This window comes from Somniosus microcephalus, chromosome 6 (assembly GCF_052327205.1).
Source record: "Somniosus microcephalus isolate GS21.2 chromosome 6, FLI_Smic_1.0, whole genome shotgun sequence".
Classification (NCBI taxonomy): Eukaryota; Metazoa; Chordata; class Chondrichthyes; order Squaliformes; family Somniosidae; genus Somniosus; species Somniosus microcephalus.
Genome location: NC_140992.1, coordinates 279,093,096 through 279,109,223, shown reverse-complemented (window position 1 = coordinate 279,109,223; position 16,128 = coordinate 279,093,096). Strand labels below are relative to the sequence as shown.

Below are 16,128 nucleotides of genomic sequence, written 5' to 3'. Positions count from 1 at the left end.
GAACCCTCTCTCCGCCTTCCCCGCGGCCCCCCTCCCCTCCCGTCCCCAGACCCGACCCCCTCCCCCAGACCCCCCTCCCCTCCCCCCAGACCCCATCCCCTCCCCCAGACCCCATCCCCTCCCCCAGACCCCTGACCCCCTCCTCTCCCCCAGACCCTCTCCCCTCCCCAGACCCCCTCCCCCAGACCCCATCCCCTCCCCCAGACCTCCTCCCCTCCCCCAGACCCCTGACCCCCTCCTCTCCCCCAGACCCTCTCCCCTCCCCCAGACCCCTGACCCCCTCCCCCCAGACCCCCTCCCCTCTCCCAGACCCCCTGACCCCCTCCCCTCCCCCAGACACCCCTCCCCGGACTCCTGACCCCCTCCCCGTCCCCCTCCGGAATGATCCTGTTCCAGGAAATTGGGGAGTGATCTTGCAGCGCCACCCGGTGACGAATGAGGCAAACACACCCGTATTTTCCTCCCGGTTATCCACTAATTTCCCCCCCCCCTTGTTTCCTGAGGACGCTGGCATGACAGGCTGGAGTTCCACTGACACCGGGTGGCCTCTGGCATCTGGCCCGGCTTTCTTGTAAGAGCTTAAAAGAGTGAATACAGGCAGGATATTCAACCTTGAGGGCATCACCGCCAAGCTTGATCCCGATCCTGACACAGGACCAGGAGGAGGCCATTCGGCCCCTCGAGCCTGTTCCACCATTCAATTAGATCATGGCTGATCTGCATCTTAACTCCCATTTACCTGCCTTGGTTCCGTATCCCTTAATACCCTTATCCAACAAAAATCTGTCAATCTCAGTTTTGAAATATTCAATTGACCCCCAGCTTCAACAGCTTTCTGGGGAGAGAGTTCCAGATTTTCCGCCACCCTTCGTGTCAAGAAGTGCTTCCTGACATCACCCCTGAATGGCCTGGCTCTAATTTTAAGGCTCTGCCTCCTTGTTCTGGACTCCCCCCACCAGAGGAAATAGTTTCTCTCTCTCTACCATATCAACTCCTGTAATTATCTTAAACACATCGATCAGATCACCCTTAGATTTCTAAACCCAAGGGAATACAAGCCTAGTCTATGCACCACCCGACCCCCTCGCTCTTCTTAGAATCTTTGGACGAGATATTGCTGTCCGGGTCAATTGCCGTCAGATTGAGCTGTGAGTTTGTCTGCTGCCACTTCGACCTCGATTAGTCATGTTGCAAACCCCCTAGTCATTCCCAGTTTATATAAGGTGGGGAGGGAGTTAGAATCCTCCCCCCATTAGCCTGATCCTTCTTCCTACACACTCCTTCCTCATCTCTTCACAAAGAGACCGTGCCCTCCTGTTTATTCTGACCCAATGCTCTGTAGGAGACACCGTTAACTATCTTTGCTTCCTCCACATCTATTGATCCCTGGGTTAGAGAGAGGGGGAATCTGCCAGGGTTCCTGCTCCTGATCACTGCCCAGTGACCCTGGGTTAGAGAGAGGGGGAATCAGCCAGGGTTCCTGCTCCTGATCATTGCCCAGTAACCCCTGGGTTAGAGAGAGGGGGAATCAGCCAGGGTTCCTGCTCCTGATCACTGTCCAGTGACCCCTGGGTTAGAGAGAGGGGAATCAGCCAGGGTTCCTGCTCCGGATCACTGTCCAGTGACCCCTGGGTTAGAGAGAGGGGAAATCAGCCAGGGTTCCTGCTCCTGATCATTGCCCAGTGACCCCTGGGTTAGAGAGAGGGGAAATCAGCCAGGGTTCCTGCTCCTGATCACTGTCCAGTAACCCCTGGGTTAGAGAGAGGGGAAATCAGCCAGGGTTCCTGCTCCTGATCACTGTCCAGTGACCCCTGGGTTAGAGAGAGGGAAAATCAGCCAGGGTTCCTGCTCCTGGTCATTGTCCAGTGACCCCTGGGTTAGAGAGAGGGGAATCAGCCAGGGTTCCTGCTCCTGATCATTGCCCAGTGACCCCTGGGTTAGAGAGAGAGGAAATCAGCCAGGGTTCCTGCTCCTGGCCACTGTCCAGTGACCCCTGGGTTAGAGAGAGAGGAAATCAGCCAGGGTTCTTGCTCCTGATCATTGCCCACTGACCCCTGGGTTAGAGAGAAGGGAAATCAGCCAGGGTTCCTGCTCCTGATCACTGTCCAGAGTCCCCTGGGTTAGAGAGAGGGGAATCAGCCAGGGTTCCTGCTCCTGATCACTGTCCAGAGTCCCCTGGGTTAGAGAAAGAGGAAATCAGCCAGGGTTCCTGCTCCTGATCACTGTCCAGTGACCCCAGGGTTAGAGAGAGGGAATCAGCCAGGGTTCCTGCTCCTGATCACTGTCCAGTGACCCCTGGGTTAGAGAGAGGGGAAATCAGCCAGGGTTCCTGCTCCTGATCACTGTCTAGTGACCCCTGGGTTAGAGAGCGGGGAAATCAGCCAGGGTTCCTGCTCCTGATCACTGTCCAGTGACCCCTGGGTTAGAGAGAGGGGAAATCAGCCAGGGTTCCTGCTCCTGATCACTGTCCAGTGACCCCTGGGTTAGAGAGAGGGGAAATCAGCCAGGGTTCCTGCTCCTGATCACTGTCCAGTGACCCCTGGGTTAGAGAGAGGGGAAATCAGCCAGGGTTCCTGCTCCTGATCACTGTCCAGAGTCTCCTGGGTTAGAGAGAGAGGAAATCAGCCAGGGTTCCCGCTCCTGATCATTGTCCAGTGGGTATTGAGTGAGGATAGGTTCGGATTGTGATGCCTTCCATGGTCGAACAGCCAGTCAATTGTTGCTCAAGGTTGGGGAATGGCAATTCGGGGAGGGTTGATGGGGAGAAAGGGGAGCAATAAAATATAAATTTGGTGAAGAAGTTTATTTGTGCTGAAGTGTTCTTGTTGCCCTCCCAGGATTGGTGCGACTGGAGCCGGAAGACCCAGAGCCCCGCCCCTCCGCCAGCCGCGACCTCTGACCCGACATCTAGCCCCGCCCCCAAGCCCAGGGACACGCCCCCTCGCCGGCGCAGACGCAGAAGGAAGCTGCTGGACGGGAGGCAGGAAGAGGAGCCGGGCCGCCTGGGGGCGCTGGAGCGGGAGGACCAGGACTCGGCGCCGGGCCGCCTGGGGGCGCTGCAGCAGGAAGACCGTGACTCGGCGCCAGGCCGCCTGGGGGCGCTGGAGTGGGAGGACCAGGACTCGGCGCCGGGCCGCCTGGGGGCGCTGGAGAGGGAGGACCAGGACTCGGCGCCGGGCCGCCTGGGGGCGCTGGAGTACCGCCGCCTGCGGGCAGTGCAGCGGGGCCGCCAGCGCCTGGTGTCCGAAGCCTGCCGGAGGTACCGGGAGCCGGGCGCGCCGCTCGCCCCGCACCACCTGGCCCGCATCTACGTAGAGGACCGGCACCGCCTGCTGTACTGCGAGGTGCCCAAGGCCGGCTGCTCCAACTGGAAGCGGGTGCTGATGGTGCTGGGCGGCCTGGCCGGCTCGGCCGCCCACATCCCGCACCAGGCCGCACACTACGGCAACGCGCTGCGGCGGCTTGACAGCTTCACGGGCCCGGCGGCCGCCCGCCGCCTGCGCACCTACACCAAGGCGCTGTTCGTGCGGGAGCCGCTGGAGCGCCTAGTCTCCGCCTTCCGCGACAAATTCGAGCAGCCCAACGCCTACTACCGCCCGCTCTTCGGCCGCGCTATCATCGCCCGCTACCGGCGCAACGCCACCCGCCAGGCCTTGGCCACCGGCGCCGGCGTTACCTTCGCCGAGTTCGTGCGCTACCTGCTGGACGCCCGGCGGCCGGTGGGCCTGGACATCCACTGGGAGCCGGTCAGCCGCCTGTGCAGCCCCTGTCGGCTGCGCTACGACTTCATCGGCCGCTTCGAGAGCATGCAGGCGGAGGCGGGCGCGCTGCTGCGCCTGGTCGGGGCCCCAGCCAACCTCACCTTCCCCCGCTTCAAGGACCGCCACTGGCGGGAGGAGCGCACCGGCCCGCGCCTCCGCCGCCGCTACCTGGCCCAGCTGTCGGCCACCCAGCGCCAGCGCCTCTACCGCTTCTACCGCACCGACTACACCATGTTCAACTACTCCTGGCCGCTCGGCCCCGAGGACTAGCCTCCCCCCCGGGGGCCACCTTGCTCTGCGCCCGCTTTACGCCGCGCCCGATATTCGTCCGGGGAAGGAATGGGCCGCTCGTTTGGCGCCGCTGGTGTAGACCAACACTCTACCCCCCCCTGCTGCTTCTAATTCCTGATAACTGGGGGTTAGAGTGTGGGGAGAGAAAAGGTGGGTAGAGTGTGGGGAAAGAATTGGGGGAGAGGGGGTAGAGTGTGGGGAGAGGGGGTGGGGGTAGACTGGGGGGAGAGAGGTGGTAGACTGGGGGGAGGGTAGAATGGGTAGAGGGGTCAGGGGGTATGAGGGGTAGAGTGTGGGAGAAGAGAAGGGGCAGGAGAGATAGAGTGTACCAGGGATCATCTTGGGCAGAACACCACTGTGGGGAGTATTCGCCAATATACACAGATTGTTCTCTGGGTTCTTGTTGCCAAGATCTTGGGTACTGGAGATGTTTGGTGGGCAGGGCATCTGCCTTACCTAAAATGGCAGGATTTGCGGGTTTAAAGAGGCGCTCCCGCTGTTACAGACTGATTCGTGGAGCAACTGTCTGCGTCACGTCAGAAACAGGAACATAGACAAGTTAAAAATTCTGTCCTGGAGAGACTGCCCTCGGAATAGCCCCCTAGTCCCCACCTCGCCCACCCCTAGTCAGGCTGAGGACCAGAAACCCCAGCTCCAGCGTAAAACCTGCATGAGTTTATTCCCTTGGTGTCTCACCTTTTTTTCTCACTCTGTCTCTATCTATCCCCTCTTCTCTCTGTCTTTGTTTCTCCCTATCTTTCTTTTCTTGGTTTATCATTCTCTGGATCTGTCAGTCTGTACTTCTCCCACTCTCACCTCATCAGTATCTGTGTCTCTATCTGTCGCTCTTTGTCCTCATGCCCCTCTTCTCTTTCCCTCTCTCACTCTTTGACAGTCTGTGTGTCTCTGTCTGTATTTCTCTACCTGACTCGCTCTGTCAGTGACTGTCTCTCTCCCTCAGTCTTTCAGTGTCTGTATGTCTCCTCATCTCTCTTTATCTCTTTTTTTCTCTCTCTGTCTCCTCATTTCTCTCTCTGGGATGCTGACTCTCAAGCTCCAGTTTAAAGATCTCCTTTAGCCACACACGACTTGTCTTGCCATTTTTCTGTGTTTCAAGGTTATACATCTGTTAGGCCTGAAATTCCAGGGATCCCACATTCCACTGGCAGAAGAACAAGGTTATGGACCCCCATCCCAAAATGGGGACTGGGATTCTTCCCACTCGCCTCCAATAACCCTAATGGGCCAATGGTGGGTTGGTGGTCAAGGGGCGGGAAGCCACTGCTAGTAGACTTGTGCGGAGTTGGCTGGTGAAACTCCAGCAATCGCCCTGCACTCACGTGGGGAGAAGGAGCCCTAAGACTTGGATATGTCAGTGTTCACCTAGGCTCTCTGAACTTGGGAATGTTGATTTAGAGAGAGTACACGCCATATTGGACACACAAACCCAAACAGTGAGGGATTCTTAAACATGAGGATGGGTTTCTGCTCATCAGACACCAAGATGTTGTACCATACGCTCAATTAAAAAGAATGGATTGGATGGTGTTATTCATTAACACTCAGTGCCGTAGACCAGAGGCAGGGCCAGGACTTGCTCTCGTTGGTTCCTGGTCTGAGTCTCCAATATCAGAGTGGGTTGGGAAGGGGGAGAGCAGGGCACCTAGCTGTGGAGGAAGAAAATTGCCAGGAGAGGGGATGCCAGGGCTGTATGCAGTAACTCCAGGCAGCTGGCTTGGGGGACAGAGTGCGGCAGACTGGGGCCAGGGCGGAAAAGAAGAAATTACTTGCATTTCTACAACACCTTCCACATCCTCAGGACATCCCAAAACACTTTGAAGCCAATGTAGTACTTTTTTGAAGTGCAATGTGAAAAATGACCCATTTACCAGTACTGCCCCTCCGACAGTGCGGCGTTCCCTCAGTACTGCCCCTCCGACAGTGCGGAGCTCCCTCAGTACTGCCCCTCCAACAGTGCGGCGCTCCCTCAGTACTGCCCCTCCGACAGTGCGGCACTCCCTCAGTACTGCCCCTCCGACAGTGCGGCGCTCCCTCAATACTGCCCCTCCGACAGTGCGGCGCTCCCTCAGTACTGCCCCTCCGACAGTGCGGCGCTCCCTCGGTACTGACCCTCTGACAGTGCGGCGCTCCCTCAGTACTGCCCCTCCGACAGTGCGGCGTTCCCTCAGTACTGCCCCTCCGACAGTGCGGAGCTCCCTCAGTACTGCCCCTCCGACAGTGCGGCGCTCCCACAGTACTGCCCCTCCGACAGTGCGGCACTCCCTCAGTACTGCCCCTCCGACAGTGCGGCACTCCCTCAGTACTGCCCCTCCGACAGTGCGGCGCTCCCTCAGTACTGCCCCTCCGACAGTGCGGCGCTCCCTCAGTACTGCCCCTCCGACAGTGCGGCGCTCCCTCAATGCTGCCCCTCCGACAGTGCGGCGCTCCCTCGGTACTGCCCCTCCGACAGTGCGGCGCTCCCTCGGTACTGCCCCTCCGACAGTGCGGCGCTCCCTCGGTACTGCCCCTCCGACAGTGCGGCGCTCCCTCAGTGCTGCCCCTCCGACAGTGCGGCGCTCCCTCAGTACTGCCCCTCCGACAGTGCGGCGCTCCCTCAGTACTGCCCCTCCGACAGTGCGGAGCTCCCTCAGTACTGCCCCTCCGACAGTGCGGCACTCCCTCAGTACTGCCCCTCCGACAGTGCGGCGCTCCCTCAGTACTGCCCCTCCGACAGTGCGGCGCTCCCTCAATACTGCCCCTCCGACAGTGCGGCGCTCCCTCAGTATTGCCCCTCCGACAGTGCGGCGCTCCCTCAGTTCTGCCCCTCCGACAGTGCGGCGCTCCCTCAGTACTGCCCCTCCGACAGTGCAGCGCTCCCTCAGTACTACCCCTCCGACAGTGCGGCGCTCTCTCAGTACTGCCCCTCCGACAGTGCGGCGCTCCCTCAGTACTGCCCCTCCGACAGTGCGGCGCTCTCTCAGTACTGCCCCTCCGACAGTGCGGCACTCCCTCAGTACTGCCCCTCCGACAGTGCGGCGCTCTCTCAGTACTGCCCCTCCGACAGTGTGGCACTCCCTCAGTACTGCCCCTCCGACAGTGCGGCGCTCTCTCAGTACTGCCCCTCCGACAGTGCGGCGCTCCCTCAGTACTGCCCCTCCGACAGTGCGGCGCTCTCTCAGTACTGCCCCTCCGACAGTGCGGCACTCCCTCAGTACTGCCCCTCCGACAGTGCGGCGCTCTCTCAGTACTGCCCCTCCGACAGTGTGGCACTCCCTCAGTACTGCCCCTCCGACAGTGCGGCGCTCTCTCAGTACTGCCCCTCCGACAGTGCGGCACTCCCTCAGTACTGCCCCTCCGACAGTGCGGCGCTCTCTCAGTACTGCCCCTCCGACAGTGTGGCACTCCCTCAGTACTGCCCCTCCGACAGTGCGGCGCTCCCTCAGTACTGACCCTCCGACAGTGCGGCGCTCTCTCAGTACTGCCCCTCCGACAGTGTGGCACTCCCTCAGTACTGCCCCTCCGACAGTGCGGCGCTCCCTCAGTACTGACCCTCCGACAGTGCGGCGCTCTCTCAGTACTGCCCCTCCGACAGTGTGGCACTCCCTCGGTACTGCCCCTCCGATAGTGCAGCGCTCCCTCAGTACAGCACTGGGAGTGTCAGCCTGGATTTTGTGCTCAAGTCTCTGGAGTGGGGCTTGAACCCATGACCTCTGACTCAGAGGCAAGAGAGCTGCTCACTGAGCTGAGGTGGAACCCTCTTGGCTGCTGTCTTCAGGTGAGGAGGATGAGTGAAATACAAAACATAGAAAAGGGAGTGGTTTAGCCTAATAAAGAGTAAAACAAACTGATTTTCGTTGCCAGAGAACCTCTCCTGAGACTGCACTGTGAGAATTGTTCTGCACTGATATTCTGGTCAATGCCCCGTCTGCTGTCCTCTCCCCATTCCCACCACCCATTCCGCTTCCCAACCAAAGACAACGGCCTGGCAATTTGGGCGCGCCCATATTTGGGGGTGCAGGTCCCTTATTTGCATATGAAAATTGCCAAACATTCAGGCGTGGGCGCTGCACGACAATATTTTGTGCTTTCCCAATATGGCGGGTGGCGCACGTCCAACTCAAAGTGCACGCGCTTCCTGCCTTGCGTATCCAAATTTCTATCCAGTTTCTTAATGTCCACTCACGTCCAGCTCTGGTAACCAAGCATGAGTACAGGCTGGTTTGTGGCAGAGGGTCGGTGTGAAGCCCAGCAATAACCCTCGGTCCTGCCCACTGCCATCCAACACATCCTCAACTGCCAGACTGGCTCACGGGACAACAGTTAGTGACCATAGAATGGAATGACACAGCACAGTGTGAGGCCATTCAGCCCATCGTGCCTGTGCTGGCTCTTTGGTCGAGCTGTCCAATCAGTCCCACTCTCCCTGCTCTTTCCCCAGAGCCCTGCAAATTTTTCCACTTCAAGTATTTATCCAATTCCCTTTTGAAAGTTACTATTGAATCTGCTTCCACCGTCCTTTCAGGCAGCGCGTTCCAGATCACAACAACTCACTGCGTAAAAAAAATTACCCTCCTCTCCCCTCTGGCTTTTTTACCAATTTTCTTAAATCTGTGCCCTCTGGTTGGTGACCCCCTCCCCGCCAGTGGAGACCGTTTCTCCTTATTTACTCTATCAAAATCTGCCCTTAACCTTCTCTGCTCTAAGGAGAACAACCTCAGCTTCTCCAGTCTCTCCACGTAACTGAAGTCCCTCATCACTGGTATCATTCCAGTAAATCCCCGCTGCACCCTCTCCAAGGCCTTGACATCCTTTCTAAAAGAATTGGACACAATACTCCAGCTGAGGTCAAACCAGTGTTTTATAAAGGTTTAGCGTAACTTGCTTGCTTTTGTACTCTATGGCCTTATTTATACAGCCATGGATCCCGTATGCTTTTTTAACAGCCTTTTCAACTTGTCCTGCCAAAAGATTTGTGTACATACACCCCCCAGGTCTCTCTGTTCCTGCACCCCCCTTAAAATTGTACTGTTTACTTTATATTTCCTCTCCTCATTCTTCCTACCAAAATGTATCACTTCACACTTCTCTGTGTTAAATTTCATCTGCCACATGATGGCACTTGGAGAATGAAGTTCTCATCTGCCTGATGCCTGAAATGAGGTGGGGCTCGGTTTAAAGCAGGTACCAGGAGCCCAGCACGAAACACGAACACCTGTCAATGCAACATTGTTGAGCGATATTCTGGAGTGAAAACCCTGGGGACAGGCAGGGCATCCAGTGTGAGGTACCAGACTGTTCAACAACCTCGCTGGTGGAAAATGGAAAAGTGTCTTGCCCTGTCACTCAGTGGTCTTTACCCCAGATATCTAAACGCTGGCGTGGACTGATTGGGCCGAATGGCCTGTTTCTGTGCTGTATATTCTGTGTGAGATGTAATAGTCACTTCTCCTCTGAACTCTTCTCTCTTGCTCTTCAAAAGCTCCCAATCCCCCGTCTTACACACACTCCCTCCTCTCTGCATTGAAATTGAGCCTCATCGCACCATCTCCGACTCTTTTTCCCAGGATCCTGTACCATGGAACTCCTCCACTCCCAAAGTCTCGGATATGCCTCCTACAAACTTGGTGCCACCTAACCGAGATTCCTTGCCTGGCCTCGTGTTCCCTTTTCACTCGTGGTGGGGATCCCACATTGTGGCTCTCAGTCTCTCAGCTAAAGAGAAAGTAGTGAACTAAGTGGTGCAGTCGGATAGACATCTAAACACAAGGATCAAATCCAGGCCAGACTGAATGGATGAAAGTTTCCTTTCTTTGCGGGTTGTAAAGATCCATATGTGAAATGAAGCTGGAGGTGGTCTCAATCCAGTCTTCTAGTGGGCACAATCCACCACACTGTCCCGAATTCAGAATCAATTGGCAATCTCACTCCGAGAACCTACAGGAACGTTGTTGTAGGAAATGGAAAGAAAACACTGGTGAGATAGGGAGCAATTTTCTGAGGTAGAATCACAATGTTGGGGCTTTACTCTGTATCTAACCCGTGCTGTACCTGCCCTGGGAATGTTTGATGGGATGGTGTAGAGGGAGCTTTACTCTGTATCTAACCCGTGCTGTACCTGCCCTGGGAGTGTTTGATGGGATAGTGTAGAGGGAGCTTTACTCTGTATCTAACCCGTGCTGTACCTGCCCTGGGAGTGTTTGATGGGACAGTGTAGAGGGAGCTTTACTCTGTATCTAACCCATGCTGTACCTGTCCTGGGAGTGTTTGATGGGACAGTGTAGAGGGAGCTTTACTCTGTATCTAACCCATGCTGTACCTGCCCTGGGAGTGTTTGATGGGACAGTGTAGAGGGAGCTTTACTCTGTATCTAACCCGTGCTGTATCTGCCCTGGGAGTGTTTGATGGGACAGTGTAGAGGGAGCTTTACTCTGTATCTAACCCGTGCTGTACCTGCCCTGGGAGTGTTTGATGCGACAGTGTAGAGGGAGCTTTACTCTGTATCTAACCCGTGCTGTACCTGCCCTGGGAATGTTTGATGGGATGGTGTAGAGGGAGCTTTACTCTGTATCTAACCCGTGCTGTACCTGCCCTGGGAGTGTTTGATGGGACAGTGTAGAGGGAGCTTTACTCTGTATCTAACCCGTGCTGTACCTGCCCTGGGAGTGTTTGATGGGACAGTGTAGAGGGAGCTTTACTCTGTATCTAACCCATGCTGTACCTGCCCCGGGAGTGTTTGATGGGACAGTGTAGAGGGAGCTTTACTCTGTATCTAACCCGTGCTGTACCTGCCCTGGGAATGTTTGATGGGACAGTGTAGAGGGAGCTTTACTCTGTATCTAACCCGTGCTGTACCTGCCCTGGGAGTGTTTGATGCGACAGTGTAGAGGGAGCTTTACTCTGTATCTAACCCGTGCTGTACCTGCCCTGGGAGTGTTTGATGGGACAGTGTAGAGGGAGCTTTACTCTGTATCTAACCCATGCTGTACCTGCCCCGGGAGTGTTTGATGGGACAGTGTAGAGGGAGCTTTACTCTGTATCTAACCCGTGCTGTACCTGCCCTGGGAGTGTTTGATGGGACAGTGTAGAGGGAGCTTTACTCTGTATCTAACCCGTGCTGTACCTGCCCTGGGAGTGTTTGATGCGACAGTGTAGAGGGAGCTTTACTCTGTATCTAACCCGTGCTGTACCTGCCCTGGGAGTGTTTGATGGGCCAGTGTAAAGGGAGCTTGACTCTGTATCTAACCCATGCTGTACCTGCCCTGGGAGTGTTTGATGGGACAGTGTAGAGGGAGCTTTACTCTGTATCTAACCCGTGCTGTACCTGCCCTGGGAGTGTTTGATGGGACAGTGTAGAGGGAGCTTTACTCTGTATCTAACTCGTGATGTACCTGCCCTGGGAGTGTTTGATGGGACAGTGTAGAGGAAGCTTTACTCTGTATCTAACCCGTGCTGTACCTGCCCTGGGAGTGTTTGATGGGACAGTTTAGAGGGAGCTTTACTCTGTATCTAACCCGTGCTGTACCTGCCCTGGGAGTGTTTGATGGGACAGTTTAGAGGGAGCTTTACTTTGTATCTAACCCGTGCTGTACCTGCCCTGGGAGTGTTTGCTGGGACAGTGTAGAGGGAGATTTACTCTGTATCTAACCCGTGCTGTACCTGCCCTGGGAGTGTTTGATTGGACAGTGTAGAGGGAGCTTTACTCTGTATCTAACCCGTGCTGTACCTGCCCTGGGAGTGTTTGATGGGACAGTGTAGAGGGAACTTTACTCTGTATCTAACCCGTGCTGTACCTGCCCTGGGAGTGTTTGATGGGACAGTGTAGAGGGAGCTTTACTCTGTATCTAACCCGTGCTGTACCTGCCCTGGGAGTGTTTGATGGGACAGTGTTGAGGGAGCTTTACTCTGTATCTAACCCGTGCTGTACCTGCCCTGGGAGTGTTTGATGGGACAGTGTAGAGGGAGCTTTACTCTGTATCTAACCCATGCTGTACCTGCCCTGGGAGTGTTTGACAGGACAGTGTAGAGGGAGCTTTACTCTGTATCTAACCCGTGCTGTACCTGCCCCGGGAGTGTTTGATGGGACATTAATATTCCTCACCTCGATGAGCACAAAAATTGAAAGGTGACAATAAAAAAATGACATAAACATGTTTGTGGCTGTCACCGAGGCTGCAGATTCCTTCCTCATCCTTTGTGGGAAATATTGCCAGATTTTATTTTGGGGGGGGTGGGTGGGGGGGTGTAGAGTTTGCGGACAGTAATTGTACTGTAACATTAAATGTGATGAATTGTTGAATGATTTGAAGGTTACAGTGTCTGTTGATGTGTATAGTAGGAGGCTGGCCCTTTTATATCCCGTCAGATGTGATTATTTATTGAAAGCATCCTGTGCATTAAAACGAATTAAAACATTTTCCAATAACTCCATGAAGTTTGATTATTATCTTATAAACATTCTGTCCACTGCAACAGAATGAGGATAAAGAAAGAACTTGCATTTATGTAGCGCCTTTCACATCCTCAGGATGTTCCAAAGCGCTTTATAGACAATGAAGAACTTTTGAAGTGTAGTCACTGTTGTAATGTGGGAAACGCAGCAGCGAATTTGCACACAGCAAGCTCCCACAAACAACAATGTGGTAATCACCAGATAGTCTGTTTTAGTGATGTTGATTGAGGGATAAATATTGGCCAAGACACTCCCCTGCTCTTCTTCGAAATGGTGCCATGGCATCTTTTATATCCACCCGAGAGGGCAGACGGAGCCTCGGTTTAATGTCTCATCTGAAAGACGGCACCTCCGACAGTGCAGCACTCCCTCAGTACTGCACTGGGAGTGTCAGCCTAAACTATGGGCTCAAGTCTCTGGAGTGGGACTTGACCTTCTGACTCAGAGTTTACCACTTAACAGCATCATTCCACAAGGCTTCCATGATTTAACTGTGGTGTGGAGATGCCGGAGTTGGACTGGGGTGGACAAATGTAAGAAGTCACACATCAGGTGAAGTGGAGAGATGCATAAAGACACAGCTTATATAGTCAGAGAATAATGCCAGATGTTTACAGGTAATCTTTCTAACTGCCCTTTATCACACCTCAGCAGAGAGATAATCACAGCAATCAAAGGTGTGAATGGTGTCCAAACAGGTTAGTCAGGAAAACATTACATCAAAGAACAATGAGGTAGGGTCACAAGGGGTCAAATGTTGCAGATGCTGGGGTCTGTATGAAAAACAAAAAACAGACAAAAAAACATTTTTTTTTGCTGGAAATCACAGCAGGTCCAGCCGCATCTGTGTTGAGAGAACAAGCCAACGACGACTCAAGTCTGGGTGACCCTACGTCAGGTGGGGTTACATGTAGCGTGACATGAACCCAAGATCGCGGTTGAGGCCGTCCTCATGAGTGTGGAACTTGGCTATCAGTTTCTGCTCGACGATTTTGCGTTGTCGTGTGTCTCGAAGGCCGCCTTGGAGAATGCTTACCCAAAGATCGGAGGCTGAATGTCCTTGACTGCTGAAGTGTTCCCCGACTGGGAGGGAACACTCCTGCCTGGCGATTGTTGCGCCGTGTCCGTTCATCCGTTGTCGCAGTGTCTGCATGGTCTCGCCGATGTACCATGCTCTTTCAGGTGAAGTGGAGAGATGCATAAAGACACAGCTTATATATTTCAGGTGAAGTGGAGAGATGCATAAAGACACAGCTTGTACATCTTCATGCACAAGTTCGAGCAAGACTTCTTCGCTGCACAGGACCTCCAACCAACGCTATACACCAGATACATCGACGACATTTTCTTCCTATGGACCCACGGCGAAGAATCACTGAAAAGACTACACGATAACATCAACAAGTTCCATCCCACCATCAAACTCACCATGGACTACTCCTCAGAATCGGTTTCATTCTTGGACACACGAATCTCCATCAAAGACGGACACCTCAGCACTTCACTCTACCGCAAGCCCACGGACAACCTCAGGATGCTCCACTTCTCCAGCTTCCACCCTAATCACGTTAAAGAAGCCATCCCCTATGGACAAGCCCTGCGAATACACAGGATCTGCTCAGACAAGGAGGAACGCGATGGACACCTACAGACGCTGAAAGACGCCCTCATAAGAACGGGATATGACGCTCGACTCGTCGATCGACAGTTCCGACGGGCCACAGCAAAAAATCGCATAGACCTCCTCAGAAGACAAACACGGGACACAATCAACAGAGTACCCTTCGTCGTCCAGTACTTCCCTGGAGCGGAGAAACTACGCCATGTTCTTCGCAGCCTTCAACATGTCATCGATGACGACGAACACCTCGCTAAGGCCATCCCCACGCCTCCACTACTCGCCTTCAAACAGCCACCTAACCTCAAACAGACCATCGTTCGCAGCAAATTACCCAGCTTTCAGGAGAACAGCGACCACGACACCACACAACCCTGCCACGGCAACCTCTGCAAGACATGCCAGATCATCAACACAGATACCATCATCACACGTGAGGACACCACCCACTAGGTACATGGTACATACTCATGTGACTCGGCTAACGTTGTCTACCTCATACGTTGCAGGAAAGGATGCCCCGGAGCATGGTACATCGGCGAGACCATGCAGACACTGCGACAATGGATGAACGGACACCGCGCAACAATCGCCAGGCAGGAGTGTTCCCTCCCAGTCGGGGAACACTTCAGCAGTCAAGGACATTCAGCCTCCGATCTTCGGGTAAGCATTCTCCAAGGCGGCCTTCGAGACACACGACATCGCAAAATCATCGAGCAGAAACTGATAGCCAAGTTCCGCACTCATGAGGATGGCCTCAACCGCGATCTTGGGTTCATGTCACGCTACATGTAACCCACCTGACGTAGGGTCACCCAGACTCGAGTTGTCATTGGCTTGTTCTCTCTACACAGATGCGGCTGGACCTGCTGTGATTTCCAGCAAAAAAAAAATGTTTTTTTGTCTGTTTTTTGTTTTTCATACAGACCCCAGCATCTGCAACATTTGATCCCTTGTGACCCCACCTCATTGTTCTTTGATGTAATGTTTTCCTGACTAACCTGTTTGGACACCATTCACACCTTTGACTGCTGTGATTATCTCTCTGCCGAGGTGTGATAAATGGCAGTTAGAAAGATTACCTGTAATCATCTGACATGATTCTCTGACTATATAAGCTGTGTCTTTATGCATCTCTCCACTTCACCTGACGAAGGAGCAGCGCGCCGAAAGCTTGTGATTTCAAATAAAGCTGTTGGACTATAACCTGGTGTTGTGATTTCTTACATGATTTAACTGGAACTATTCGGACTCACGCTGCATTCCCAAAACCAACAAGCTCAGACAAAACAAATGTGATCAGAGAGACAGAGTGAGACTTGGAAAGAGGCACAGCCACTGAGGCGAGGCGTCAAAGTAACAGCTCTGTAACTGCAACAGGAAGACGAGAGTCGGGGAAGAGGTGGAAATCATAAAAGATGCAAATGGGCTTCAAACGGAGGCTGCGCATAGAACCAACTTTCCTGCTAAGCTGCGGAGGCCGCTCGCCAGCTTTTACAGGGAGGAATCTGCATGTGCGCGACAATTTGAATGGGCCACACAGTCAGCACGCACAAAAATAACCATTCGAGGGGCTGCTGCACAGAACATTGAATTTTCTGAATGAATACTCCCGCCAAGTATTCACAAGGGAAGACATGAGCAACAATACATAAGAAACTAGCTGGAGTGCCCGGCGGTGCCGAGGGTTTTTTGAGGGATGCTGTTGTTGGAAGAGAGAGAGAGAGAGACTGGGGGGAGTAGAGAGAGACAGGGGGGGAGAGAGAGAGACTGGGGAGGAGAGAGAGAGAGACTGGGGGGGGGAGAGAGAGAGAGACTGGGGGGAGAAGAGAGACGGGGGGAAGAGAGAGAGAGAGAGATTGCTGGATTTAGTTCGGATTAGCCTGGAGAGAGAGGGGGGGAAGGAGCGCCTCAGGCCTGGCCCGATGGACCCCTGCGAAGGAAGGAAGAAGGCGAGCTCTCCCTCCCTCTCCCACCCCCTCACTCTTTCCCTCCCTCACCCTCTCTCT

The 16,128-nt window shown here is 54.4% G+C and overlaps 2 protein-coding genes across 2 annotated transcripts in view; one reads left to right on the top strand and one right to left on the bottom strand.

The window, feature by feature from the left end:
• pepd (peptidase D) overlaps nucleotides 1–16,128 on the bottom strand; it is a 214,165-nt gene that overhangs the window by 132,441 nt on the left and 65,596 nt on the right.
• LOC147116758 (carbohydrate sulfotransferase 8-like) lies at nucleotides 1,067–4,122 on the top strand. The gene is made up of 2 exons (XM_085989555.1): nucleotides 1,067–1,135; nucleotides 2,838–4,122. The coding sequence occupies exons 1-2, from the start codon at nucleotides 1,067–1,069 to the stop codon at nucleotides 4,029–4,031; spliced, it is 1,263 nt and encodes a 420-aa protein (XP_085845681.1). The 3' UTR covers nucleotides 4,032–4,122.

What these genes read in the sequence shown, in the direction of transcription:
- LOC147116758 (XM_085989555.1), top strand. Translation starts at nt 1,067, where the DNA reads ATGCACCACCCGACCCCCTCGCTCTTCTTAGAATCTTTGGACGAGATA. An exon ending in TGCTGTCCGGGTCAATTGCC is followed by an intron (nt 1,136 to 2,837) that starts GTCAGATTGAGC and finishes TTGCCCTCCCAG; the next exon opens with GATTGGTGCGACTGGAGCCG.